Source organism: Haliotis rubra, unplaced genomic scaffold (assembly GCF_003918875.1).
Source record: "Haliotis rubra isolate DU_JTF1 unplaced genomic scaffold, ASM391887v1 Scf105, whole genome shotgun sequence".
Lineage (NCBI taxonomy): Eukaryota > Metazoa > Mollusca > Gastropoda > Lepetellida > Haliotidae > Haliotis > Haliotis rubra.
The window spans coordinates 1,732,731-1,760,684 of NW_025764948.1; the positions used below are offsets into that span (position 1 = coordinate 1,732,731).

A 27,954-nucleotide genomic window follows, 5' to 3' on the forward strand; every position below is an offset into this window, starting at 1 on the left:
CAGTCTACCTGTCAGTTCTTTATATGTATGTTCGATATAAACATCGTGTGCTCTATGGTTTCAAAGTTATAAACACCTATGAATGAAATCTATCAGAATGCAAAACCTGAAATCTTACAGATATGTTGATATAATAATAATTCGGGTGATCCTGGCACAGTCACAAAATATAATAAATACCATTTATAAAGCGCCTGTTTCCTCTCACTTGTGCATGCTCAAAGCATTAACACATTATTACCCCAGATAACTCAAACTGCCTGGCGCTAGAAGGTTATAGTCTCATGACTGATCCCACCGAGTACCCATTTTCTGCTGGGTGAACAGAGGCAATTTTGAACAAACTCACTTGCCTGAGTTGTATTACATGTGCTTCGTTGTGGGGCAGGACTGAAGTCCTGGAAACTCGTCAAGCTGCCAGATGGGCCTAGATTTTCAAAGCTCTCTTAACGCTAAGATAGTTGTAAGTGCCATACATTAACATTAACTTATGACTATCTTAGCGCTAAGAGAGCTTCGAAAATCTAGGCCATGGTAACCCATCCATGGACTCTTCGTGCCCAACATTGCTTAACTTCAACTGATTTGTCACCTGAGCTCTATGCACAGGACCACACGCCTCCCATGATGTCACATATATCTGAAAAATAACGTTATTGTCCTGTAGGTCAGGGGTTAGTGTGCCAGCACAACGTGTATGCCTATTGAATCCCTGACACTGTTAATATCACCTGGTTCTCAGTTTGAATCTCAAATTGGTGCTGATTAAGTCCTGTGTTGGCACAATAATCAAGCTTCCATCTTACTTTGAGATGTAAACTGTCTTCTGTGCCATTTAGGATTTCCTTAGTCCCAAATCCAAACTGACCGCCATGACAGGTCCTAAATTCAAACTGACCACCATGACAGGTCCCAAATCCAAACTGACCACCATGACAGGTCCTAAATCCAAACTGACCACCATGACAGGTCCTAAATTCAAACTGACCACCCATGACTGACCACCAGGTCCCAAATCCAAAATGACCACCATGACAGGTCCTAAATCCAAACTGACCACCATGACAGGTCCTAAATTCAAACTGACCACCATGACAGGTCCCAAATTCAAACTGACCACCATGACAGGTCCCAAATCCAAACTGACCACCATGCTAGCTTTAAAATCCAAACTGACCACCATGACAGGTCCCAAATTCAAACCACCATGATATGTGATAGCATAATACTTGCAGTGCAACCTAACAGAATCAGTCAGGTGAGCTACAAGCAAATGTTTGATAACAACAATGGATTTGCAGAATTTCAGGCAAAAAAGGCACAAACTTAATACAGTGATGTGTATAAATGCATGACTAAATCATTGTACACCACTACATGAGGTAGACATGTCATTTGACACGCCAGTGTCTTGCTGTAAACACTAAGTGACTTCTAGTATGACAGTGTGTTCATGGTAATGCTCTCTTGAGAGAAACACATCCAAGGTGGGACGTGATGAACATTTAGAAAGGATTCAGCCAGCACAGCTTGACCCAGGGATTCAAGGTAAAGTAGATTCAGAACAGGTTTGATTATTGGATTAAGTGTTCTGAATTCATGATTTGGAAAATATGGTTATCGAGAAAATACACAAGGAATTGAAGGCATTACACAAGGAATTGAAATTCAAATGAATATGACTTTCTGATTCCATTTCCATGAATTCATGAGATGTGAACTGGCTTGAATTGCATTAAAGAATATAATTCTGATGAAAAGTGGAGGAAAAAGCCCATATTTTCCAAAGCAGTTGTTCAGAACATAATAGGTTCTGACAAACTACTGAGATAATAATACAGAGGGGAGAGTGAAGAGGTTAGTCTTGAAGGCAGTTCATGATGGGATAATGAGGAAAAAACGGTCATCGGCAGAGATGAAAAAGGTAAAAACAGAACAAAACATGTCCCAGTTTTCTCATGCATACTTGGCTTAAGATGGAAAATTGATCTCTGCTTGCAGATACTGACCCTCATTGTAACGCTATTGTTGGGAACCATCTGTTATTGTCAGGGGTGGGGGTATTAATGAGCATCTCGTTGACACTTTCCCAGGTAGTATTGATTGCTGATTAATGAGGTTGGTTTGTTCCATGTTGATACAGTTCGAGGAAAGCTATTAATTTGAGGGGGTAATTGTTGTAGTCCATCAACTAGTAGTATATGTGTAAACTAGAAGGATTTCATTTCATCAAAGTCATAAATGATTTTGCCATTTATTAAATATATTTGTATTGTTTTGTATTTTATACACAAAAGGTTTTGTTCAAATTTGTTGTTGCTTATCAAATACTGCTTCAATAAAATTCCTGAAATGACAACCAATAATTTATCTTCACTTCACAAATGCTAAAAGTGATACATTGTGTCAAAGTCAAAGATATTTATTGTACTTAAGGCCTCCGGCCCATATACAAGTAATACAAGTATATATACAGCACATGTTACAGACATTTCACAAAGTAATTACAGTTCAGAGAAGATATTGCTTCTAAGGATAACAGCATGTTTTACATAAAGCGCAAGATTACATATTACATTTTCATTTTTGGAGGATAGAATGGAAGCAAAGGCAGATGAAGGATATTTTAACAGGTGATTATTTGGGATATATTTCTTTCTTAAATCAGCATAATGTGGGCATACAAAAGCGAAGTGAATTTCATCTTCTATAGCCGAGTTACATATCAAATCATGTAACGACTTCTTACTACCCAGAAGGTAATCTCAGATGTCACATGATGCTAAGAAAGTTTGCTAAATGCATGGTTTGGATTTTTTTCTATAATACTGGTCACACAAGGTATCATATGGAACAAGTTTTTATGGATAACAATTTCTTTATTTCGTGAGTGCGACATTTCGATACAGATTCTTGTCGTTGTCAACGGTACAAGAATCTGTATCGAAACGTCGCACTCACGAAATAAAGAAGTTGTTATCCATAAAAACTTGTTCCATATTGTACGTCTCAACTTCTATAATGCCACTCAAACAAGTTACACAAGGTATCAGGTTTTTTGAGGAAGAAGTATTAAAAAAGTTAGAAAAAAATCATAAATTATAACCATGTCTTTCATATTTTTAAAATAGTATATACTTATGTTTGAACCGTAGAGACCACTGATTTGTCAAGGCAACACTTGACAATTTACAATTCGTGTTAATCCAACTGGAACAGTGGTTTCAGTGATATAAGACACAAAAACAAACATTTGAAATTAGTTACATTAAGGAAACAGATCAAACACATTCATCCCTTCTATCTTCCCTATAGCTATTACCGAATCTAATTTCTGAATCTTATTCTGTTATTCCTCTGTTCTATGTTAAAATAACCTTATAAGAACATTGTATCACACGGTGCATTTGCTTCGTCCACATGTCATGTTAAGGAAACAGACATCCCTTGAACCTGGCTCAACACAGAGGCAGAGGAATAGCTTAGCTTACCTCTTATTCCTGGTATCCGATATTGCAAACGCTACAGAACTCGTCACTGTCTCTCACTGCGCCACTTCAGGTGAGAGGACTATAATCCATGAGTTCCGACTGAATTGCTGGAAATATCCATTCTAACATGCGAGAAACTCGACTTTTTCCTTCACCAAAAAGTCCTGGTGATTGAGTGACTGCAGGAGTGTGGTGTGAAAAAAGATGTGGTATTAACGAGACAGAATTGACTATTCATTAGTAGGTGTGTAGCACAGATGGGCAGAAATCAGCCACTGTGTTTAACTTGGATTAAGCCAAATTATGTGTGATCCAAACTCATCCTAGGTCGGAGGAATGGAATGAGCATCTCGTCAATATCATGCAGTGTGAAATTAACGCTTGTTCCTCCCTATTTCCTGCAGTACTTTGTATTGGCTCTGTTGTCTTTGACTTGCTATTGATTGATGTCAGCTTCGTATACTACACGCTTCGTTACGGGTCCATATTTCATATCAAAGATTTATTACACGTCTCCCTTCTTGGGTGTTATATTGAGGTTAATTTGATTGCAAGGAGAATCAAAGTGACAAGTTGAGAGTAATGACAATTAGGAAATGAAGCTATCAATTAAAATTAAAGATGCAAACGGAATTGAAATGATCTTTGCTTTGACATAATCCTGCCAATGCCCAAAACAGCGTATTTAATTTCCGTCTCCACCTGTGCAGCCACTTAGCCTGATGGGTGAAGATTTCCCACTGACGCAGTGTAAACTGGCGGATTTCTGGAATAACGCCCTCTGATCTTCCCTGCATTAATGATAGTAATCAATTAATGCTTGGGTCAGTCTCTCTGCATTTCTAGTTGAGTTTAAACGAACTAACAAATTAACAGCAATTACATTGCCAGCGAAACATGCCGACTAATTGAATTTTCAATTGGGAGGAAAAAGTTCTTGACGGAAAACATTTTTTAATGTTGTTTTCGTCCAAAATCTGTCACTGTAGCTTTGATGGGCAGCTGAGGTTCCAGGACTCGTACGGTTATTTTCCCCGTGAGATTTGTCGTTATTTTCACAGTTTATTACTGTTGTCGATGCTGCATTCCTGATGAGTACTCTTTGATTTTGGTCTTATCAGAGGGACGACGTTGGATGAATTTCTATGTTGTCTGATGGCTTGGCTTGTAAGTCAGGAGGTATCGATGTTGATGGAGGCTTCTGAGATAGATTTGAATTATCACGATTAGTGCAGACCTCTTTGTAATCTACACACATCAATATCAAGTATTAAACATAAGCTGTGTAGATTGATTTATACCCAGATGAAGTGTGTTAGAGAATTATTCCAAAAATTGTGTTGCTGAGATCTGGATGTTGACCTAGATACTGTTGGCCACACAACTGCTTTCAAGTATTATTGATGTTTGTTTTTCATGGTACATGGGTGCTTTGATGATCGGCCATCATATTTATATTGCGTAGACTGTTGCTCCTGCTGTCAACCACTGGGTACTACATTACGATGAAGTGTGATCTGCGATCTGTGGTATTCTGTCAGCGCCAGTATTAACATGGATCTCTCAGAAGAATTGTCACATCCATTTGTGACATTAAAAGTTTCTATTAACCAGTTATAGATTCCAAAGAATCATCATGCAGTTTGTAGTTATTTCACACAGAATCTATACATACATCAAACATCAACAGTTTTTAGAATTTAAAAATTTAGAAATAAAATCATGAGTGGTAAATAAGTTGCATATTATCCCAGATTATTGTTGCTTGTTTTATAAGCTCAGTACCCATACTTTTTGTTGTCACCAGTTTTGGGGGTATTTCTACAATCTATGGCACTGAAAGCTTTCCTCTTACATTCAAGAAAACCTCTAAACAAAAGTGAAAAAATTCTTTTCATAGTCATAAGAAATCTTCATTGTATAATTTCAACGAGGTGTCTGGAAAAGGGCAGGGTATCCGGACCCAGCCACCTCAAACACATGCAAAAGTAAGTCAGTCATTCACCTGAAAAAAACATGCCTGAACATTGGGTAAAAGTCAGAACAGGGAATTACAGTCAACATGATTTCTGTCACTTATGTGTCAAAGTTTGAAATGGCTTGCATAAAACATTTTGAAAACTTTACTAAGGCCTTGAACATTGTAACCTTGATGAAACAACTTTTATCCAAAAGTATGAATCTCTTTGAAATCTTGGTTTAAAGGACATGCTCGATTTTATTTTTGTAGTGAAATGTAGACTCCAAAGGCTGGGGTTGCTGGAATATTGCTGGACATAAAGGGAAAGTGACTCTTGGAAAGCTGAAGTCATCCCTGTTGTGTCACAGTCTGGTGGATATTGTTTTGCCACTCTTTAAAAAAACTGTTCAAAGCAGCATTAAACCCAGCTCACTTTGATATCATGTCCACACGATAACAAGACCAGGAGCAAGAGGGCTGAATGTACCACTCTCTCAGATCGGCAGTTATGACGCCAGCCTCACAGAAGCAGGCTTCCAGTGTAATAGACCTATCAACAATAATTGTACACTCCTGTTCTGATGGAAATATTGAAGAGAATGTGCACCATCCAAACAAAATCTATTGAGACATTTACAAACCAGACTCTCTTTGGGCATAGTTGTTATCCTAATCTCTGCGTCTGCTCACATTGTACAGACATGCAGACTTTTGTCTCAACCTTTTCATTACTTAATAACGCAATATCTGCAGTGATGAAAAAAGAGGTTGTATTAAGATATATCTTACAGATAATACCCAGCTGGTTAGATCTCAATAGGAGACTCTGAGTGGGTCCAGTATAACTCTGATCAATACACAACGTATCATTTTATCCTTTACATAAATCAGCCTTTTTTGGTTGTCGTCACTGATATAATGCAGGTGATAATATTCCACTCTCGTCTATTTATTCCACCCCTTGTCTATTTAATAACGATATTGCATGCAACGGTCAAGACAAAGCTCTTGGGAAAATGGAGGACGTTCTCCATGAGTGATCTCCCCTTAATGATTGGCAGCTCTCTACAGGATCTGGTGTACAAATGGGATTAATATTGAAGTAGATATTTGTAATTAACGACTTGTGGTCATTGAGGTTTCTTAATGACCATACAGTTGTCATTAAGGTATAATTTATGTATGGAAAATGTATTAGGGAAAGATTTGTTAAAGGACGCGTTATAACATTGGCTCTCATCACATTTCGATTCATGCTGGATAAATATTGATTAATACATAAAGAAGATAAAGTCGTAAATGTTTACTGAGTATTGAACATTTTTGTGAGGTTAGACAGTTCAACTTCCTGGTGCGAATTAAGATACTTTGGAAAACTGGGAGAAAAAATGCCAAAGTTTAAAATTGCATAAATCTTTATTGTGTTATGGACAAAAAAAGAAAAGATTATGAAAACCATTTGTTTGTAACTTTGTTGTGACATTCTGTAGCTAACAACCATTTGCGAAGCCACTGTTTCGAGGCTGAAATCACAGTAGAAAAAGCGGCATCACAGGACACTGTTCATGTGAAAGAAATAGTCTTGAACTTATGTCCTAGAAGTTACAGAAGAGGTTCATGAGAGTAAAAGTTAGTTCAAGAAAAGTACAAAAACTACTTGAGCAATGTAAGTCATCTGGGTAAATAAAACTTGGACAGTCCTTTGTTTTAGAGTCGATTATCTTTGGTGTCCACTACTTTTAGTGTCAACTACTTTTAGGGTCAACCACTTTAAATGTCAACTACTTTTGGTGTCAACCACTTTTAGTGTCAACCTCTTTTTGTGTCAACCACTTATAGTGTCAACCACTTTTGGTGTCAGCCACTTTTAGTGTCAACCACATTTAGGGTCAACCACGTTTGGTGTCAACCAATTTTAGGGTCAACTACTTTTGGTGTCAGACACTTGCAGTGTCAAACATGTTTAGTGTCAACCACTTTTAGTGTCAACCACTTTTGGTGTCAACCACTTTTAGTGTCAACTACTTTTGGTAACCACAACTTTTAGTGTCAATTACTTTTGGTGTCAACCACTTTTAGTGTCAACCTCTTTTGGTGTCAACCACTTTTAGTGTCAACCTCTTTTGGTGTCAACCACTTTTAGGGTCAACCTCTTTTGGAGTCAACCACTTTAGTGTCAACCACTTTTAGTATCAACCTCTTTTGGAGTCAACCACTTTTAGTGTCATCGTCTTTTGGAGTCAGCCACTTTTAGTGTCAAACTCTTTTGGTGTCAACCACTTTTAGTGTCAAACTCTTTTGGTGTCAATCACTTTTATAGTCAATTACTTTTGGTCACATGGTCGGGGAAGGATAGGGGAACAGATGCTGGTATTTCTGCCTTACACAGGGGATTTGTTATGGTTCTGGGACAACAATAGTGAGATAACAATGTCTGATAGGATCTCAATCACAGAAACATTTATTGGGGGGATGGCAACTCAGATACCGGCTGTCAGTAATGGCATGCAAATGTGGTTGCCAGACTAGTCAAAGAACTTTTTCTGACAATTACGTCATGTAGAAACTTGTTGCCACAATGTTTTTATGGAGGATGATGACAGGATATGTTTTAGGTTGGTGCCAGGAAAAACAGCTATTTAATTTTAAGCTCAACATGATGTAAAAATAACTGGCTTTGTGTTTGTAAATAAATTTGAGTGAAAATGTATGAAACAAACTTACCTAAAATTTATTCTGAATTGCTATGACTTCTAAGGTCCATCTTATCTTTGCTATTTCCGTCCATGAGAGAGCTCTTGAATGCTACTGTCTCATTAAGAAAATCTTTCGTGAACTCAGAAGATGAGTTGTGAGCTACTAGGCTCTGTTGATATGTTTTATTCAGGAACAGACAACCATCTTTACAACTGGTCACATATTGATGCACATTCTGTCTGATTGTACAACACACTAACACACATGTAGCCAAGGAACACAATGATACCCGTGTCATCTGATTTACAATATGTAACACACAACCTTTGTCATCTGGTTGTACAATACATAACACACAACCTTTGTCATCTAGTTGTACAATACAATAAAACACACAATCTTTTTTTTATCTATTTACAATAGAAAACCACAAAACCTTTGTACAAGGATGTACAATACAATAACACAACCAATAACACACAACCATCTGGTTGTTCAATACAATAACAAATCCTTTTTGTCTAATTTACAATGCAAAACCACACAACCTTTGTCATCTGGTTGTTCAATACAATAACGCAAAACCTTTGCATGCCTTCCTTGTAGTCTCATTGTACAGTACAATTATATACCACCCTTTTCACCTGATTGTACAACACAATTATATATAACCCTTTTCATCTGATTGTACAACACAATTATGTACAACCTTTTCATCTGATTGTACAACACAATTATGTACAACCTGTGTAGTCTGATTGTACAATACAGTCATGTACAACCCTTGCAGTCTGACTGTACACCACAATTATGTACAAACTGTGTAGTCTGATTGTACAACACAATTATGTACAACCCTTGCAGTCTGATTGTACAACAATTATGTACAACTTGTGTAGTCTGATTGTACAACAATTATGTACAACTTGTGTAGTCTGATTGTACAACACAATTATGTACAACCCTTGCAGTCTGATTGTACAACATTTTGTACAACACTTGCAGTCTGATTGTGCAACACAATTATGTACAACCCATGTAGTCTGATTGTACAACACAATTATGTACAACCCTTGCAGACTGATTGTGCAACAGTTATGTACAACCCGTCTTGTTCTTACATTCTCCATAAGTTTAGCTATTTACGTACTTGTACTCATGTGTTTCACAAGTTAAAACCTCTAAAACCTTTGTGATTGGTTCTTTCCTCAAACTTCAAAATGTTCAATTTGTGTATTTGTTTATTCAGCTTAAAAGTAATTTATTTTCTTGTTTCAGCTGAACAAGAAGCTCATCCAGGAAGTAAACATTGGAGGAACTGAGAATGTTTTGAAAGGTATGTTCTCCATGTTGTTGTTTGGGTTCCAGCCACAACTTTCCTGTAGTGTACTTTATCAGTACTTAATCAGCACTTCCATAGTTTATCCATGCATCCACAGTACTTTATCAGCACTTCCATAGTTTATCCATGCATCCACAGTACTTTATCAGTACTTTATCAGCACTTCCATAGTTTATCCATGCATCCACAGTACTTTATCAGTACTTTATCAGCACTTCCATAGTTTATCCATGCATCCACAGTACTTTATCAGTACTTTATCAGCACTTCCATAGTTTATCCATGCATCCACAGTACTTTATCAGTACTTTATCAGCACTTCCATAGTTTATCCATGCATCCACAGTACTTTATCAGTACTTTATCAGCACTTCCATAGTTTAACCGTGCATCCACAGTACCTTGATCATCATTCCCATGGGTTTGGATGATGTAAGATTTTATTTCTGAGTTCAACATTTTGTATTTTATTATTTTATTATTGCCTAAAGGAGATCATTTAAGACCAATGATATTTTATGACAGATGCCAGTACTCTTCTTTCCATATATTCTGATATCTTCAATTGCGCAAAAAACGTCTTCATATAAATGTCACATAATCTATGACATCATTCTATCTCTTTTAGTCGACATTGATTTTCTATGATTTTTTTTAACACTTTTTAAAGAGTTTAAAAAAAAATTGCATGTAGATAACTGAAATATGTTGTAAATGGACAAAACGAAATAGTGAAGAGAGGATTCCAAGAATATCGTTGGAGTTGAGTACCGATGAAAGGTCAGCAGAGGGGAAGGAAATTGCATTACCATTCCGTGTGAAAGTAGCACAAGCACTGCATACAGAGTCTCCATACTCGCAGAGGGTTTTGTCGTGGAATTCCTTCTCTTGTGTCTGTCCGATTGAGCGGGGTCTTTTAGAAGCCCACACTCTGCTGAAGATGTCTGCAAGATGCGTGCCCAATTAACGCGATTTAAGGTCAAGAATCGTAGCAGTTGATTTAATCAAGATCCACTTTAGACAGCAAAATATAGTTCACTAGATCTGTGGAGTTAGTTGATCATGGACTACATGGCATGGAACATTTTTCTTCAACTTACGATTCAACTGATGTGTTTTCTTGAACATTTAGAGATATGAATGTATTTTTGGTCAATATTCGTCTAAATAAATTTTCTTTTTTTTCTATAATTCATACATGATAAAGCGTTGTTTTGATTTGTGTCAAGTTTATGTTGATGGAATGTGGCATTAGTGGGTCATGATTATTGTTATTCATACCGTTGTTTGCTATCAGCCAGACATATCTTGACATAATGGGGTTCTTAGATAGCGGCCTCATGAAGCATGGTGAGATAAAGTCCTGTTTTCATAGTTTCAACTGCAATATCGATAAAGGACTCGACTGATTTCTCACATTGATAGATTGTATGGTTATCTGAGTAGACATAAATACTCACGTAAATACGTCAATGTTTTTTAATGGAAATACGCTGAAGAAATCTCATGTTATTTGATTTAAAGGTAATATGGCACAGCTCAGTTTATGATCTGAGTATAAAAAACTATTTGTGTATGCTTGAGTCAATAAATCTTTTTCCAGTTTAAATGATTGTGTGTAATTGACAAAAAGTTCTGTTATGCTACAAGAGTTAAGATGCAAGTATTTGGAATGCATAAATACTTCAGTGAGTTTTGTTGTATGGAAATATATGCATAGATTTTCCTGTAAAAAGTCTCTAGTTTCAAATTGTTTTTAACAATTTGACATGCATCCCATACAAGGATTGTCATGAATTTCTGATCAAACTGTACCCATATTAAGAATCAAACCCAGCCTAACAAACTACTGCACTACCAACTCTCCCACTGCTACACACCTTGAATGGAAGCATGACAGCACTAAGAAACTCTGTCCACTTGAGTTAAAAAAAATCCAAATCAATCTAAAAATGATTAAAAATTACTTCACAAAATGGTCAATAATTGTGACAGGCGTCTGAGATATATTCAAGTGTATGTCACTCTGGAGAGTAGTATGGTAAGGGCTGCTGTGTATCCCCGCTCGTTTGGCCCTTGTAGTTGTCATCGTGAACAGACCTGATCGAGACATCATTAAAAGCAGTGACTGAATCCCCCTGATCTTATGTAATGTTGGTCTCAAGGGTAACGCATTTCATCTTCATTACTGGGCCCACTCTGAAGGGGGACCAAGCCCTCCTGACAGTGGGGAGTCTTCAAGAGCTTCCATGTAATCCTGGAGCCTTAAAAAAGATCTGTTGTCGTGGGAGACGTCTGGCAGGGATGGTTGGCGGCAGGCATGCGAGACATATTGGGTCGTGTTCGGTTCTATTTTGGATGTGAAAAGTTTCATAGAGGATATTTCAGTTACGAAAATTGTTTTGTAATTTTCATATGACTGATATGCTATTTTGGTTCTTGTATTTTCAATTTGAGTAATGTTGTGTTGGAGTTGGATGGTTTGAGTGGCAGCATAAGTCTGTGGTTATAGAATGGAAATAAAACGAAAGTCGTTTAAGTCTGCGTGAATAATGGAGTTTATGGCTTCATATAGCCAAATCAATTCATATTTGATTATGAATGCATGTTTAGATTGTATCTGATAGTTGAAAATTCTGTGTGAAATTTTCAGGTCAAGGTCATTTTTGTATTAAAATACATCAAGGCGTGAAAATATTGATACCCTTTGGCATCAATGGCAAATACACAATGAAAATTTTATGGATGTGAAAATCAGTGATGATACTAGGTGTCTGCGAAAAGAATGAACATGTCCTGCTATACCAGTAGCACCAACTACAGTCGAGCACCATTGTCTCGATATTCATGGGACCAAGAAAAAATATCGAGCTATCCAAACTTAGAGACATCCGACCAGGGCATATCATCACATATCACTATGAAAGAAAACAAAACATTTATCAATATGTTTTGATTCGAAACTATAAGCCGTTGTCAGTAGTGTTTAGTCATAACAGTGAGTACTTCCTAATTAATTCCTTCTTAATTAACCCTAATTAAATAACAAACAAGTGACACCTTCAACTCAATTAGCCCTATTTAGTTTACACTACCGCATCCCTTTGATTCATGCTGCACTGTATGTAAACGTGTGGAAACAACCTCAGTTCAGAGGGATACTTGCCCATGAAAAGTAGGTGAATATCGAGTTTCTTTGCAAATATCGAGTTGAAATGGTGATTTTGCTTGTTGGGACCATGAAATTATATCGAGATTTCCGAAATATCGAGACATCAGTATCAAGTTAAAAGCGCTTGAATAATGATAAATTATGAAGGATTTTGACGGGACCGAGATGTTATATTGAGAAAACCGAGATATCGAGTTATCAGAGTTCGACACAACGGTGCCCGACTGTACGTGTTTCATAAAGCATAAGATTTTGTTTATTGCATAACACTTGCATCCATTAATACTCCTGCCATCTTGTGGCATCCCGTATAACTGCCTTCATCTGTGTAGGATGGGAAATACCCATGCTGTAATCTAGTTCACTTTAAACTCCAATATTATGTCCACACCACAAGCAACTTGCCCTTAAATATGATGAGTCCCCATCCATCCAGAAATTGTTAGTTCACAATGTTCTACTGATGTCGGCTCATATCAGCAGTCCGAAATACCACGCTAAAATCATTTCTGTTTATACCCTAGTTATTCCAACTGATGGATGTACAATTATTTCTACGTTTTCAGTGTTCCATAAAATTGTACAGAGAATCTGATCTCACTAAGGCGGATTACAGCAAGTGTGAAATGGCCAACAAGCGAATACAAACACTGCTAGCATGTCAGGGGCCATCTTCTCTCAGCGCCCCAGTAGACAAAGACATACTGGATGTGACAGAATCATCCCTCTACTTGAAAGATGTGCACAAATATGATTAATATGTCTGGAAGTATTCATAAATGAGAAGGAATTATGAGAGGCGATCACACACAATTGTTCATCCGTTGCAGTCATCGTTCTACTCCGCTTTGATGTTGTTCAAGGCAACATCATTTATGTATCTACAAACGGAGTTGCTATTATGGCAATTTGTGAAAGATGTTATGGACAAAGAGGCTGTGATGTTTTGTTGAGGTAGCATTTTGTGTCCAAATCTTTTGATTAAAGAGGATAATGACCAGATTTCTTTTCTTGGGGCCTGTGATATTTCAATAACATTTTGTCACATGGCTGGAATGAGATGCTGCATATTTGTTTGTCTAAAGAACTTCAGTTATTAAAAGACAGGAAATGAAAGATTTTCAGAATAGCTAAGTTGACTTTATACAGATAGTATGTGTAGCATGTAACATTTAGAATAAACAATTTTTTTTATGTAATTAGTACGACTGTTTGTGTCATCCATGTGTTTGGATAAAATTATCCGTATATACTTCGTCAGATGCTTTTACAGAGCTATAAGTGAAAAAAAGAAATAAGAAATACTCAAATGTTTTCCTCAAAGATTTTCAGGAGGGACAAGATCAAGGTGTCTTGTCAGTAGTAAAGTTCAAGTTATCGTTGTCTGCAGTTAACATTTGCATGGATGCAAACAAGTACCCATGTGGGGAATCAAAGCTGAGTCTTCAGCATGAGACTTTAACCATTTGGCTACCCCACCACCCCTGGGTGCCAACCAACCCCTACAGGTGATTCAGGCCTCAGGTGTTTTTTTTCACACATGATGGGTTTGTTTTAATAATATAATTTGGGGTATTATTCATTAATTTTGTAAGGATTTTTCAATTTTAATGAACTTTGATGTGTTACATTGTTGACCACTTCATTTTCAAATAATTAAGAGAATGATCTTTGTGACATACAACTCAAAAGAGGTAAAGGTCCACCTAATTCTTTCTAAATACTACAGTTATATGTCATGGTATGATCCTAAACTTATTTGAGTAGTATATGTAAAGATACAAGCCTGAGAGACTCATGTCTGTGTTTTGATCTAAGAAAGTTATATTCAATCAATGTTTGTATGCCTGTATTGTTTGTTCCTGCAGACAACGATTCAATGGCTTTCTATAAAAATACAAATTCCTGGTTTGAGTGAGTTCACAAAAGGTCTGCTCGTTCTGGTATAGTGTATCCAAGCTCATGTAAATTTCCACTTCATTAATCTTTCAATGAAGCTTGCGGATATATTCAACATTTATCCATGCTTTGGCTGTGTCATTAACTTCCAACCTGGCCCATTTCCTGATCATAAATTGTCTGCATCACAAATGTTGTCTGACTGATCATTTCATCTATAAGAATCTAGAAATAAAACGCCACACTTTTCAATAATTCATGGTAGAGACATTCTGGCCTTGACCCTGTAACATGTTCAGAAGGAGCTTCAGTCTGTGCCAGAAAACACTAGCATGAAAAGGGTTAATTAGCGCCGTCGCGCCTAAAAGCATTGCATCATGGAGCTCAATAACTAGAGGAACACTTTGTCCAGCCTAATGACCATCAGCCATGTCCATTCCATATATGAATCAGAAAGTCTAGAAATAGATGAGGAATTGCACACCGACTTGATTCATGCTGTGAAAGTCAAAAACATTCTTGACTTTTGATATTTATCATGTGTTGACATGAGTAGACAGTGCAAGTTTCATTTTCCATCAAAAGATCTAGCCTTTGCATCACAATTATTTCAGAAAATGACTTTTTTACGAATAATAAAGATGGTGCATTTCATTTGATGTTCCATAAGTTAAGATTTATTGTGTGGGAAATAGTACCTTTTGCTAAAGTGATCAGTTTTCATCAGGCCTTTGTTGATATTTTATTAAAGAGAATTATAAACTTGCTGTGAGGGAAATCAAAGCTATCAGCTAGCCCTAAAACACTTTGTCTGTTGTATCTTTGTCATCTTGGGGATTTGGTGAGCACAATGTCTGAATCACAAGTCTACATTGATAGTCAAATTTTAGAATGAGACTATCTTTGTGTCCATGGGTTAAGGTTACAATGACTTGTGTAGTTTAATTTTTCCAAACTTAGCAATACTCCAGTAATATGATTGTATCCTATGCAGAGAGTTGGACCAAACAATCAGATGACTGAGCCTGTAAACCTGGGGGCATGGTGGGCGAGCTGGCTAAGGCGCCAGGCTAGTGATCCAGCGAGGTTGAGGTGTCGGGATCGAGCCCACCTGTGACCGGGTGTAAAAACCTTGGAGTCAACTTTGTGTGCAGACTCTTTCAGTGTTGTCACAACCCCTAGTGTACAGTACACAACCCTGTGCACTTAAAAGAACCCACGAATCCGTTGGTACGTGACCAGATGGTAGCCACATGAATACGTGCAAACACCTAGTTGCGGGTACAGCAACGTGCAGTGAACTTGGACAAAATACTGTGACTATGTGTCCCAGTCCACCCAGCTGTGAATGGGTACCTCGTTAGGATGAGAAAGCCACAATAACTCGGTGCACCTAGTGGCTGCAAGAGTTGTATACTCCCCAGGGAGTTGAGATTGATAATACGATGTGCCATTGAGATTGACATCCAATGATCGAGGGAAAAAAATATCAGTGCCTTGAGCAAGCACTAGTTGCCTGGATATGTGCGCTATATAAGTATCATATAACAAAACCATTCAAATTGGTGTGCAGTCAACCATGCAGATCCATGGAGATGTCTGGTCCTCCAAGTCTGATCATGGGATGGTGTGGTCAGGCTCAGTGACTTTGATGATTGGTTGTCATCATACATTGATGCTCGTGCTGTCAGTCACAGGAATAATGCTGAAAGCAACAAACCACCAACTCCGTCACCCCATTCACAAGGACAAAACAGGAACAGTGTCTTGTCGTAACAAAGAAAAAACCCATAGTGGAATTAACCAGAATCGGATCACATGGGATGAGAGGATTAAACTGGCACAAGCAGGTATATATGTCTAAAACCACACAAAGCAAGTTTTCAGTTTACTAATTGCCCCTCAAGGGAGGGAACCTAAAAAGGTAACATTTTTACAAAGCCATCAATCACCAGCTTGACTTTCCTGGTTCAAATCCACAGGGAGTGGGGAACTCACCTTCTTAATCTTCTAGTTAAAGTTGTTTTGTAAATGGGAACAAATAGATCTGCAAATCAATAGGCTTAGGAGTTAAGAAGCTGGATGAAGTGCTAGGCTAGGTAAAGACTGCACATTTTGCACCAGCTTATGGTTGCAAGCAAATTGATAACATTTTTATTATAGTCCATTCTTTATGTAAGTTTGTGTTTTTAATGAGTATTTGCCATTTGAGCCTGCCTATATAATGGAAACAAGATGGATAACATAATGGCTATGTGCCATCAGCAGGGTTGGCCATTTTGTGTCCCAAGACATCGACATGTTGCACTGGCAGAGTATGTTGTGAAGCTATTAGCTTCTTCAGGCAAAGAGCACCAGTCATGAACAGAGATATGCCAACATGGGAAAGATATGGAGATATGTCACACTGAAAACATAACAGTTTATACCTGTTTGTTTTTTGTTCCTCCTACCTTTTAAGGACTGTACAACTGATATTCGTGCTTTGTAGCTCAAAATGTCCTGTACAACCTGCAAGTGAAAATATACAACTTTTCTGTGCAAATAGAAGAGAAAAAACCTGTGTGTTGAATACTAATGTAAGGAAAGTCATAGATTGTAAATGAAAATATTTTGTATTATGAATACCCTGGTATCATCACTATTTGATTGTGATTAATATATATAATAGCGAAAAATTGTGATTCATAAACATGCTGATGATGATAGTCTGCATTGTGAAATAGATCATCGGTCAACAGATGGCAGCACAGGTTTTTTCTCTTCTATTTGCACAGAAAAGTTTATATTTTCACTTGCAGGTTGTACAGGACATATTGAGATACAAAGCACTAAGATCAGTTGTAAACTCAGAAACATGATGCCACATCAAATATACTACTCAAAAGAAATTAAACAATGTCCCATTTTTTCAGATGACTACAGTTAATGTGTCATGCCATGACAGATTAACTATAGTCATATGACAATAAATGGGTGTTGTTTATCATCCTTTGAGTAGAATATTGTAACATCATGATATCCCCAGAGGCCAGTATGGATTTTGTTGTGGTACCTTCAAATATGACAGATGTTTTCCTTAACAAATAATGAGGCTTCGCAGGCTTCATTATTTGTACCATATACTTTATGAGCTGGCAATTAAGATTGATGTTCCCAAGGAGACTTTATCATACCTCATTAATTAATCTACCTGACTGGTCAGTCATTATCTTGTAAAAATCTATGAAAATTGACATCATGAAGTTTGATGTGACAACCTTGACTGCTGCTTGAGAATTGATCCATGGTCAGTGACAAACTATGTCACCTACGTCGTGGGTAGAATTCAGTAATCCTTACAAGTACTTTATCCATACTTGTGATTATCTACCATCTACTACTATACGTACAACCAATTCTTATCTTAGTCCCATTTCACAGTCACCAAACTGGACCACTGTCCACAAAGTTCTACTTGTGTACGATGGTGGTAAATATGGTAGTTACTATGACCTTAGCGGTAGGATTGCTTTGTGTTACAGGCTCCTTGACTAAGTACGCAGGACACGAGTGGTCAATGAAAGAATCAAAGAGACGTTGTTGGAGAGACATAGAAACAACACACACTCTTCCTTGATTAATTCTCTTCACAGGAAGTTTAGCTGCCACAAGGGGCAGATAACTCCCCATACCATTTTTTACTGAAAGGAAATCCTGCCATATTCTCAATAGGCATTTCAGAGTGCTTATCCCTCCACTTCAGAGGTACATTAGAGTCGTGAGCTCATGATCAAAGCGTTCCTACAGCCAGATAAATGTCGCAGCAACAATACCCAGGATTCATTGAACAAGCACTGGTCCCCACATTAGACAAACCTCGAAGACTACCAAAGCTAGCAGAACCACCTGAAGGCATGAAAATGATTAGATTGGAATGGAATTTGAAGCCATTGATATTTATTATTTGATGCTCATATGTTAGTGTGGGTTGCAGAAGCTCTGTGCAAGAACTCTGTTGCAAGGTGAGGCTTTGGAAACCCAGGGGATGGCGAGTCACAGAAGCTACAAAGGTTTTGGAGTGTTTGAAGGAATCTGGTTGAGCTTGATGCAGGTGTATGTGGATTAGGTTGAGGCCAGGTGGTTTAGAACTTGTGTTTGACGGATTAAAGCAGGGGATTACCTGGATTTTGTTCATGTAGGTTACACTTGAAGTCCAATCCAAATCTAAAATGGCTAGTTTTTATTTCAAGGTTGATTTTGAATAAGTATGAAGAGCTTCTTATTGTGGGCAAGCACGTTAATCATGAAAAGTCAGCCATGTTGTACTTGTCATTGAAGTTGTGTTCGAGGAAGATTTAGATAAAGTATGTCTGTGTCTCTGTGTGTGTTGCATATGTGTTTGTTGTTATTTGTGTGTGTGTGTTTGTGTGTGTGTGTGTGTCTTCCTCTAGTGTCTGTGTGTGTCTGCCTCTAGTGTCTGTGTGTGTACATGTGAATTTATGCCTGTTTGTACATGTCTGTATGGATGTGTGTGTGCGCACAGGTGCATTTGGGTTTGTTACATGTCTGTATGTGTGTGTGCATGTACATGCATGTAGTGTGCCTGTGTGTGCACATGTGTGCATGCGTGTGTATTTAGGTTTGCCTGTTATATGTCTGTACATGTGTGTAGTGTGCTTATGTGTGTGCGTGCCTCTGTGCGTGCGTGCCTGCATGCCTGCGTGCCTGCATGTGCATGTAAGTTTATGCCTGTTATATGTTAGTATGTGTATGTGCATGTGTGTGCCTCTGTCTGTGTCTGTACGTTTTCAAATGAAGGTCGTCAAGGTAAGAGTGTGTGTGGCATGTTCATATCCCTTTCTTTACTTACTGGTGATCAAACTAGCATCAGTAGCCATTGTTGACCTTTCATTAAATTCTAATGAAATAAACATCATAATTAGTCATGATGAGCCCTTTGGGTGTAATCATGGACATCAGCGTTCACAGTCAATGAACATCTAACATACTATTCCACACTTCGTTATAGTCACACATGATCATATGTCATGTGTGATCAATGCAATGTCCCTAACTACTACTGTTACTTTCTGTGGACCTTGACTCTCACTCAAACAGGTCTACGCCTTGATCTCAATAGTGTTTGCACTGATGCAGTCAAAATGTCCCAGTAGCCGCTCATAATATCATAGTGATAGATATCGTAAAAGTAATCATCACTGGTGTGTCTAATCCCATGTTATAGCTCACCTAGACAAAAGCCAAAATGAGTTCATGCCACATTACCCATGTATTTTGAAATCATTTGTTCTGGGATATTAGTGTGGTGATTCCATTATCACTAGAAATCTGACCAATGTCACAAGTGCTATATTACATTGGTTTCTTGTACAGCCATATTGTATCAGTTAAAATGTCATGGGTTAAGTTAAAGGTCGATGTTTATGAAATTAATTAAAATCACTTAAAATCAATATCTTGGAATGAGACACATAGTACAAGCTACAAAAGCCTTTCCATATTGATGATGTTAATATCATGATTATACGTTTATGACTCTCTATGTAATACAAGTTGTTTGGATGATACTACTGTAGATAGTATGGACAGATACAGGTGAGCTACAGTGTTGGCTCATGGCGCCATTTAATGGTCTTATTAACTAATTTCCGTGTTTTAAGAATACCTTTTACTCACGGATGTGTATAAATTGCATCATAACTTGTTTTACATGTTATCAAATCATGACACCAGATTTTGCCTCTTGGCCATGATTATGGCAGTCTGTGGTAATCTTTGCAATTTACAGGAGAAGCCTTCTCAATTAACCTGAGAAAATACTGATTTAAAATGTGTTAGTGTATTTTGCTTTTAGAAACACATCAGTGAACACACAATGCCCTGCACTGAGCTATCGGGAACTATGTGTAAATCAGCTGATTTGATATTGATAAATTATCTGTGATCTAGATGTGGCATGGCGCCGGTGTAGAAATCTGCATGGTAAGTCAGGCTTGAATGTGTTCATAATTCATGTCCAGCAATGAGCCATTGTGATTCAGAGTACACCATGAACACTGGTATCTCAAGCATATACTACAGTGTACATCTGCGCAGCACCTTCCTGCACAGCAACCACTACCTCCGGCAACTGACATGAGGCTCATTCACCTACATGATTCATGTACAATGCAAAGCTTTTACAGAGCAGGACAAATTCATTGTGAATTAATTGCTGATATACGAGGACCATGGCAAAACCTAAAATTCTCTATGGGGGTAAAAATACCTCAATGCTCTGAAGGGTGTTCAGCTGATTAAAATTTAATTCTAATCGCTTGCATGAGAGGACGATAGTTTCAAGGGAGCACTTGTGTTTGTTTAGAACAGGATTAATCAACCATGTATCCGGACAATGATCACATCAAAGTTTCAACAAGATTGGGACTTGGATGAATATGGATATTTGACACCTTTGACATTTTTATGGCTTTTGTTGGTTTACTTGACACTTAGATGTTACAGCAGTATATTCATAACATGTGTTTAGTCCTTAAATTGGATGTCAATATCAGATGCCTCTTTATTGTTTTGCATTTTTACATGTTTTTTTGTTTTTTAATTTTCTGAATTTGATATTTGTTGTTTCGAATTTCTGTAAATGCTTCAGGCCACCAACACACACTTCGTTTTATGCAAACTGTGTGAGTGGCATTGTCATGATGGTGCAAGACATGCTTACCCTATTAACAGCAATCATTTTCACAACTTATTTACCTTTGACGTCATATGGAATCTGTTTTGGTATGTAATCAAGACTAGATATTATCTGACTTTTATATTTTATGTTTAAATAATTTGTAAATGATGAATTAGATATCACATTTGTTTTCTTTATTTGCTGCATTTATTTGTTCACTTTAGAGTGTTATTTTTATATTAATATTTAAATTTGGCCTCTTAATGGCCTTGAAAATCTTGAACTACACACTTGAATGAAAAATGTATTGAGAAAGAAATTACTTTTGACTTGGCGATCTAAGAATAATTTGGCTCATAGGAAAAATATTCCGTGTTGTGATACTATTTATATGCTCAATATAATCTTAGAAATTGGTGTTCAATTCACAAGAAAATCATACATAATTTTCAAGAATTCTTTTCAATCCATGTATTCTTTTGATCTCAAAATAACCAAGGAACCGAGGAAGAATATCAACTTTCTACATCAGAATACCTGTATTTTTTATACCCAGTATACATTTGGCCATGATCTATTAGCCAAAGTTGACCTCCACAGGAACTAATTTTCTGCAATAATCACCCCAATTGTTTCTTCTTGCATGAGAATATTTCCAAGATGGTGGTGCCAACTGTGTACAATGGCTTAGGTCTGTGAGAAACGGTTCAATCATATGTATAGCAGGGATTGGGAAATTGGAAATATTGATGCCAGGATACCAATTGTGGAATCCTGTAGGTGTAGCATATGCAGGCATTGCAATACCACTTGTCTCAATTCCAATTCCCACTGAGAATAGCTGGCTACTGCTGTCCTGGTAATTGAATTAATTGCACTGCGTTCGGATAATAAGTACGCCTTAGTCAGGATTTAGAGTCATACAATATACTTATTGCCTTAGGTTTAGAGCCAGGTCAGCAAGGGAAGGTGATGGAAAATCCTTGATTTTGCCAGATTTTTTCCTGATTTTATTTGATTGTTTGAGTAGCTTAGCAGAATAATTTCATCACAGTACACTGTCATTCATCAAAGAACACAATTAGTTTCTGTGTGAGTTCTAATTCCCAACACCTTGTTAAAAATAAAATATCCTGTCTTCAAATAGTGGTTTTATTTTTAATGATGAGTTTAGTTGTTCTTAGATCTGCTTAACACATTGTGCCCATGTGGGGAATGAACCCGGTCTTCAAATCAGTGGTTTTATACTTCTTGAAGAAGTATATAGGAAGAACACAGGACCAGATTTTTAGAATAGGATGTCATGTTGTCCTGTCAAAGACAGTATGTTTGTGTGGAGCCTGTATATTAAGCAGAAGTATTTGATCTCTTTATTGCCTATTTTATCAGTTCTCAGTTGAGGTAGAATGATATCAGCTTCACTTTGTGTGCAGATTCTTTCAGTGTTGTCACAAACCCAAGTGTACAGTACGCAACCCTGTGCTCTTAAAAGCACCCAAGAATCCGTTAGTATATAACCAGATGGTGGCCACATGAATACAGTTGCAGTACAGCAATGTGCAGTAAACTTGGACAAAATACTGTGACTATGTATGTGTCCCAGTCCACCAAGCTGTGAATGGGTACCTCGTAAGGATGGGAAAGCTAGTGGCTGCAAGAGTTGTATGCTCCCCAGGGAGTTGAGATTGATAATACAATGTGCCGTTGAGATTGACATCCAATGATCGAGGGAAAAAATACTGTACTAAGTTGCATGGATATGTGGGCTACATGTATATAAATCCTATAATATAATATTATCAGCTTCACTTCTTATACTTCAACTGGCCGCTTCCGTGGTGTAGTGGTTAGAGCGTCCGCCCGGAGAGCGGAAGGTCGCGGGTTCGATCCCCGAACGCGTCATACCAAAAGACGTTAAAATATGGTACTTGTTGGTCCCTGCCTGGCGCTCGGCATTAATGGGTACAACAAGGACTGGTCGGCTCGGAGTCAGTATAATGTGTCTGAGTGGGGTATTCATGCTTCACTGCGGCATGGTATCTCAGTGGGGCTAGCACTATAAAACCAGCTTCAGTCTGGGCTAGTACAAGCAGCCGCACATACACATACACACGCATGCACGTCGTCATATGAGCGAAATATTCTCAAGCACGACGTTAAACCCAATTTCACCTCACCTATACTTCAGCCTCTGATTTTGGTAAGCTTTACACTCAAAACAGTCTCAAAATGACTCTACAGAAATTTGAGTCGTGACGAAATCATGCACTGATGCATGTTGAAATTATTTCTCAGTAGAATATACAACACTCTATGTGATTGGTGCATTGATGGGAAGTTTGCTGGCATGGTGAATACAAAACTACAAGTAATTACATATTACTTGGTCTGAGCCTTAGCCTTGGGGATTTTCAAAATTAATTTCTGAGAGACATGTAATAAATAGTGTGAGTTGCCAGTCAGTTTGTCTGTCATAGCTGACAGGCTTTGTGTAAGTATTTGTAGACAAATATGGGTTTCCTGATTACAGATGAAACATTGTACAGCTCATCAACTGGTTGGTGATTGTTTGTCATCAAACATGTTTTGTGACATCATGGACAATGGTTGATGTCATCTGAGTGTTGTGGGACAATGTACTGATTGACCTTGGTCATCACATCAGTTAACAATGGTGACCAAGTAACAATGGCTTTGAACAAGCCAATCATCCAGAAGACCAAATTATTAATCTTGGTGAGTCATGTGGCTTCTTCAGTTATATACTGACTTCATCCGACTCAGTGAAACAGGGCTCAGTAGTCTAAGCTGCTGTAGATCACTCACTAGAATGTTGATCATCTGTTCAAACTTGTAGATTAAATTAAGTGACAAATCATGAAGTCAAAGTGGCATTAGACCTAATACACTGAGTATCTTATCTTATTTTATCTTATTCAACCCACCTCCTCCTGACCTGCATCGTGACACTGTATATCACTATAATCCTTTTGCCTATATATATGACTGCCCTGAACTATTAGTTAAATTTATGTGTAATTCTGAAGTCAATTTGTGAAGATATATCATTGATAATTTGCTTTTGTGCTTGTACTTAAACATTTTTTAATATGATCATTTTCATTTTTAAATTTAATTTATTATTTTTTTAATTAATCTCGTTTTAAATTTAAACTAGTTGCCATTTTATTGTAATGTTCCTATATTTTTTATTAGTTAAAATGTATATATTGTCAGTTGTGTAAGTCAGTTTTATTACGATTCATGTTTCCCTGATCGGGGCTGAATGTTGATGTAGGTGGGACACATTGTTTAGGCTTAATTCACAAATAAAGAACCACTCCTGTGTGAAATATGTGACCACCTTGATTGATTGTGGAACTTTCAGGTGGCAAGAAACAAATGGCTGCCATATGTTACCCAGAATTCCTCAGTACTTCAGTGCAGCCACCTGTTGGGCACATGCATTTACACATGACCCTGGACAAAACACTGAGTATGTGGTAATCAGTAATGAGTAGCACCATGAGGAATTGGTCGTTTAGAATTTACACTTATATTCAAATGATCTAAGACTTTATATACCTGTACAGAAAACACATTGCTGTATATTATATAGCAGTAGTAGCAGATGATATGGTATGGTTCTTTGATGACATCTTTGGCATTTTGTTACTTGATAGCATTATATTTCTGACAGATGTGTTTGTAAGTTTGTTGGTAAAAGGCACACTCAGAAGTATTCCTGTCACATGATGGTCCATAACTGAGTCCAGACCCCACATGCCTCCAGTGAGTGATATCATGAGCATCAATCTATGAAACTGTCATACAATGTCATAAAGTCAATAAGCCTTACCATTGATTTGTTTTAGATGCCGCTTATGCCTCAACCATGAATTGCTGAAAATCAATTCTGACTCTGATCTTCAAAGGGGGACAGAGGTGTAGATGTGGCAATTAATCTAATAGAGTACTAGTATAGATGGGTATAACTGGTCGTGTATACTACTAATAAAACAGATGTATGGTAAGTTCATATGGAGACTGAATGTCATCATACAAAACATATTTGATGTCATGAAACAAGCACAATTTCAGCTTAATTTCAGTGAGTGAGTTTAGTTTTATGCCACTTTTAGCAATATGCCAGTGATATCATTGCAGGGGGCCACCAGATATAGGCTCCACACACTTCATTTGAAGAACAATAAGCATAAGTAGTTGATTGTTGTCCTCTGAATTGTACATTAGGTATGTATATGTGAATTTGAGACATACTGTTAATTATAGTGATAATGATTTTGATTTAATGGTTATTTGTCGCCTAAACACTCACCAATATTACTGCTATATGATAGCCACCTTAAAATAATGAGTCTGGACAGATCAGTAGAGGTTGCATGGAAGGTATTTTATCCATGGAATCCTTGCGAAGGCTTTTGTTGTTGAGTAGTATCAACCATGATGTTTGATTTCGCATAGAAAGTTACCTTTGAATAATTTGATTCAACTGTCAGTATGCTTGAGTTTTGTCAGCATGGAAAGCTTACTCTCTTGACACAAATGGTCGGGACCCCGTTTCTCAAAGCTCTCGTAAGCCTAAGATCTCGTAACTTTTCTTGTAGCATTCGTACCTCCTATGTTACAGTATAGGAGAATCGAATGCTACGAGAAAAGTTACGAGATCTTAGGCTTACGAGAGCTTTGTGAAACGAGGCCCTGGACTGTAGAAGAACCAAGGATACACTGCAAGTTCATCATGGTGTTGTTTACTGTTTATATATTAATATATTTCTGTCATACAATGTCCATGAAGACATTTTCTTCGAAGTGTTTGAGTGTCACTCCCTGACATATGGGAAAATTGTTGTATGCTGTGTGTTTATGAGCTAAGAGCACATGTGCTGACGTTCACAATCATAGATTCCACACCTGGTAAACAAGAGCGCCACCTAGTGCCAGAATGCAGCCACCAATGCTTTGAATTGCTGTGTTCTGCACAAAACAGATTGTCTTTGTTTATGTGAATGCTTTTTTTCAAGATGGCAGCCAGGTGTCGTCTGCTACATTCACATTAAGTAAGAAACCAGGTAAACATGTGGAAATATTTGAAAGAAACTGAAAGAACTGCTTTTAAGATTTTGGAAGGATGTTGTGTGTAATTGGTTCAATATATCGTCACAGTATGTTAGCTATGACCACAACTCATTTGATACTTTATAAATAATCAAATCAGGGTGAAAACTATGATGAGTGTTTAAAGAGTTTTTGTGCAGATGCGTTCCACATGGCCTGAAGACATGGAGGGAATTTGTTGGTTTATTTCTGAAGTGCAGGTGGTTTGTAAATATATACCACATTTATTGTTCAGGCCAAAGCTTAGCATGAGAGGAATTTCAGGTTTTATCCACTGCTGTGAGTGGTGATATCAACCAATCTGAACAAGTAGTATTTGTAGAATGTCCATTCTTCTGAGTGTGACTGGGTTTTGTGGTAATTAAAGATAACTGGTTTTGTAGAGGGTAATATGGCTGGCACAACATCTGGGAAAAGAAGGACTTCAAACATTATGGACGAGGCTCATTCATGATAAATGTACACAATCACTGATCTATGAAACAGATTCATCCATGTGTTGGACTACAATACATGATAGATTTTAAGTAGTGCATTCTTAGATCTGATGGTTAGACCCAATCAGTCAAGTTCCTTGTTGATGGATTTATAGTCAATATACTAAAAGCCAGTCCACAAGATTTATACATATTCAAATATGAATTGAAAAATTATAGAAAATTAATTGGCTAGTAATTATTCTACAAAAGCAAATTTCTTAAAATGTCATCCAAAATGTAAGAAAGCGTCTGAAAGGCATATACATGTATGATCAAACACAACAACTATAATTCATTGTTTTATTGCTGGCTGATCCAGTGCAGCATTTACAAGAAACTATCTTGTTTCTTCATGCTGATCCAGTGTTCCACTACAAAGAATCTGTTTTGTGTCCCATCCAGGATTCGAACCCACACTCTCAGAGTGAGACAGCTAATCGCCAACACACAAAGCCTTGGAGGCTGAGTGGATTAGATGGCTGACTTTGCGTGCTGTAGATTAGGTGCCTGACCTTAAGAGTATGGGTTCGAATCCCTGATGGGACTGAACCCAACAAAAGTACTAGAATGTGTACTTTACTGAGAAAGTGTAATCCCAAATATGACATGTGTTATATCTTTTAACAAGTAACATCTTTGAACTTATTTTCTTATGAACCACCAACATTTAACTGTCCTGGCAAACATACTATCTTCTGGATTGCATTGGTGGTGTATGTTAACAAGTTGACCTGCCTTTACATGTGTTTGTGATTGTGCCACTGGTGGGTCAGAATACGCTCATGAACCCCTGTCATCATCACTGTTTCATCCATAGGGACATGGTTATTTTGTAGTCAGAATCTTATTATGGACTCTGCTTATAATTACAAAATATGTTTTGTTGCTTTTCAAACAAATTGGATCAGTTTTACTTGGTAGATGTGGAAAATTATAATTGTCTTCAGGATGCCGGAGAGAGGGCACTAAGAAAATTATTACAAAGCTTAAATAATTTAATGCTGTGTAAAGAAATAAAATTCACCAGGACTTCACTTTTCAAAGATACATTTTAAATGATGAAAACTGTATAATTGAACAGAACTGATTGAAT

The 27,954-nt window shown here is 37.4% G+C and overlaps 1 protein-coding gene across 1 annotated transcript in view; it reads left to right on the forward strand.

The window, feature by feature from the left end:
- LOC124276356 (short-chain dehydrogenase/reductase family 42E member 1-like) overlaps positions 1-27,954 on the forward strand; it is a 320,447-nt gene that overhangs the window by 157,947 nt on the left and 134,546 nt on the right. The window contains exon 4 of the mRNA XM_046712004.1: positions 9,427-9,484. Within this exon, the coding sequence (XP_046567960.1) occupies positions 9,427-9,484 (58 nt within the window). The remainder of the gene's footprint in view (positions 1-9,426; positions 9,485-27,954) is intronic.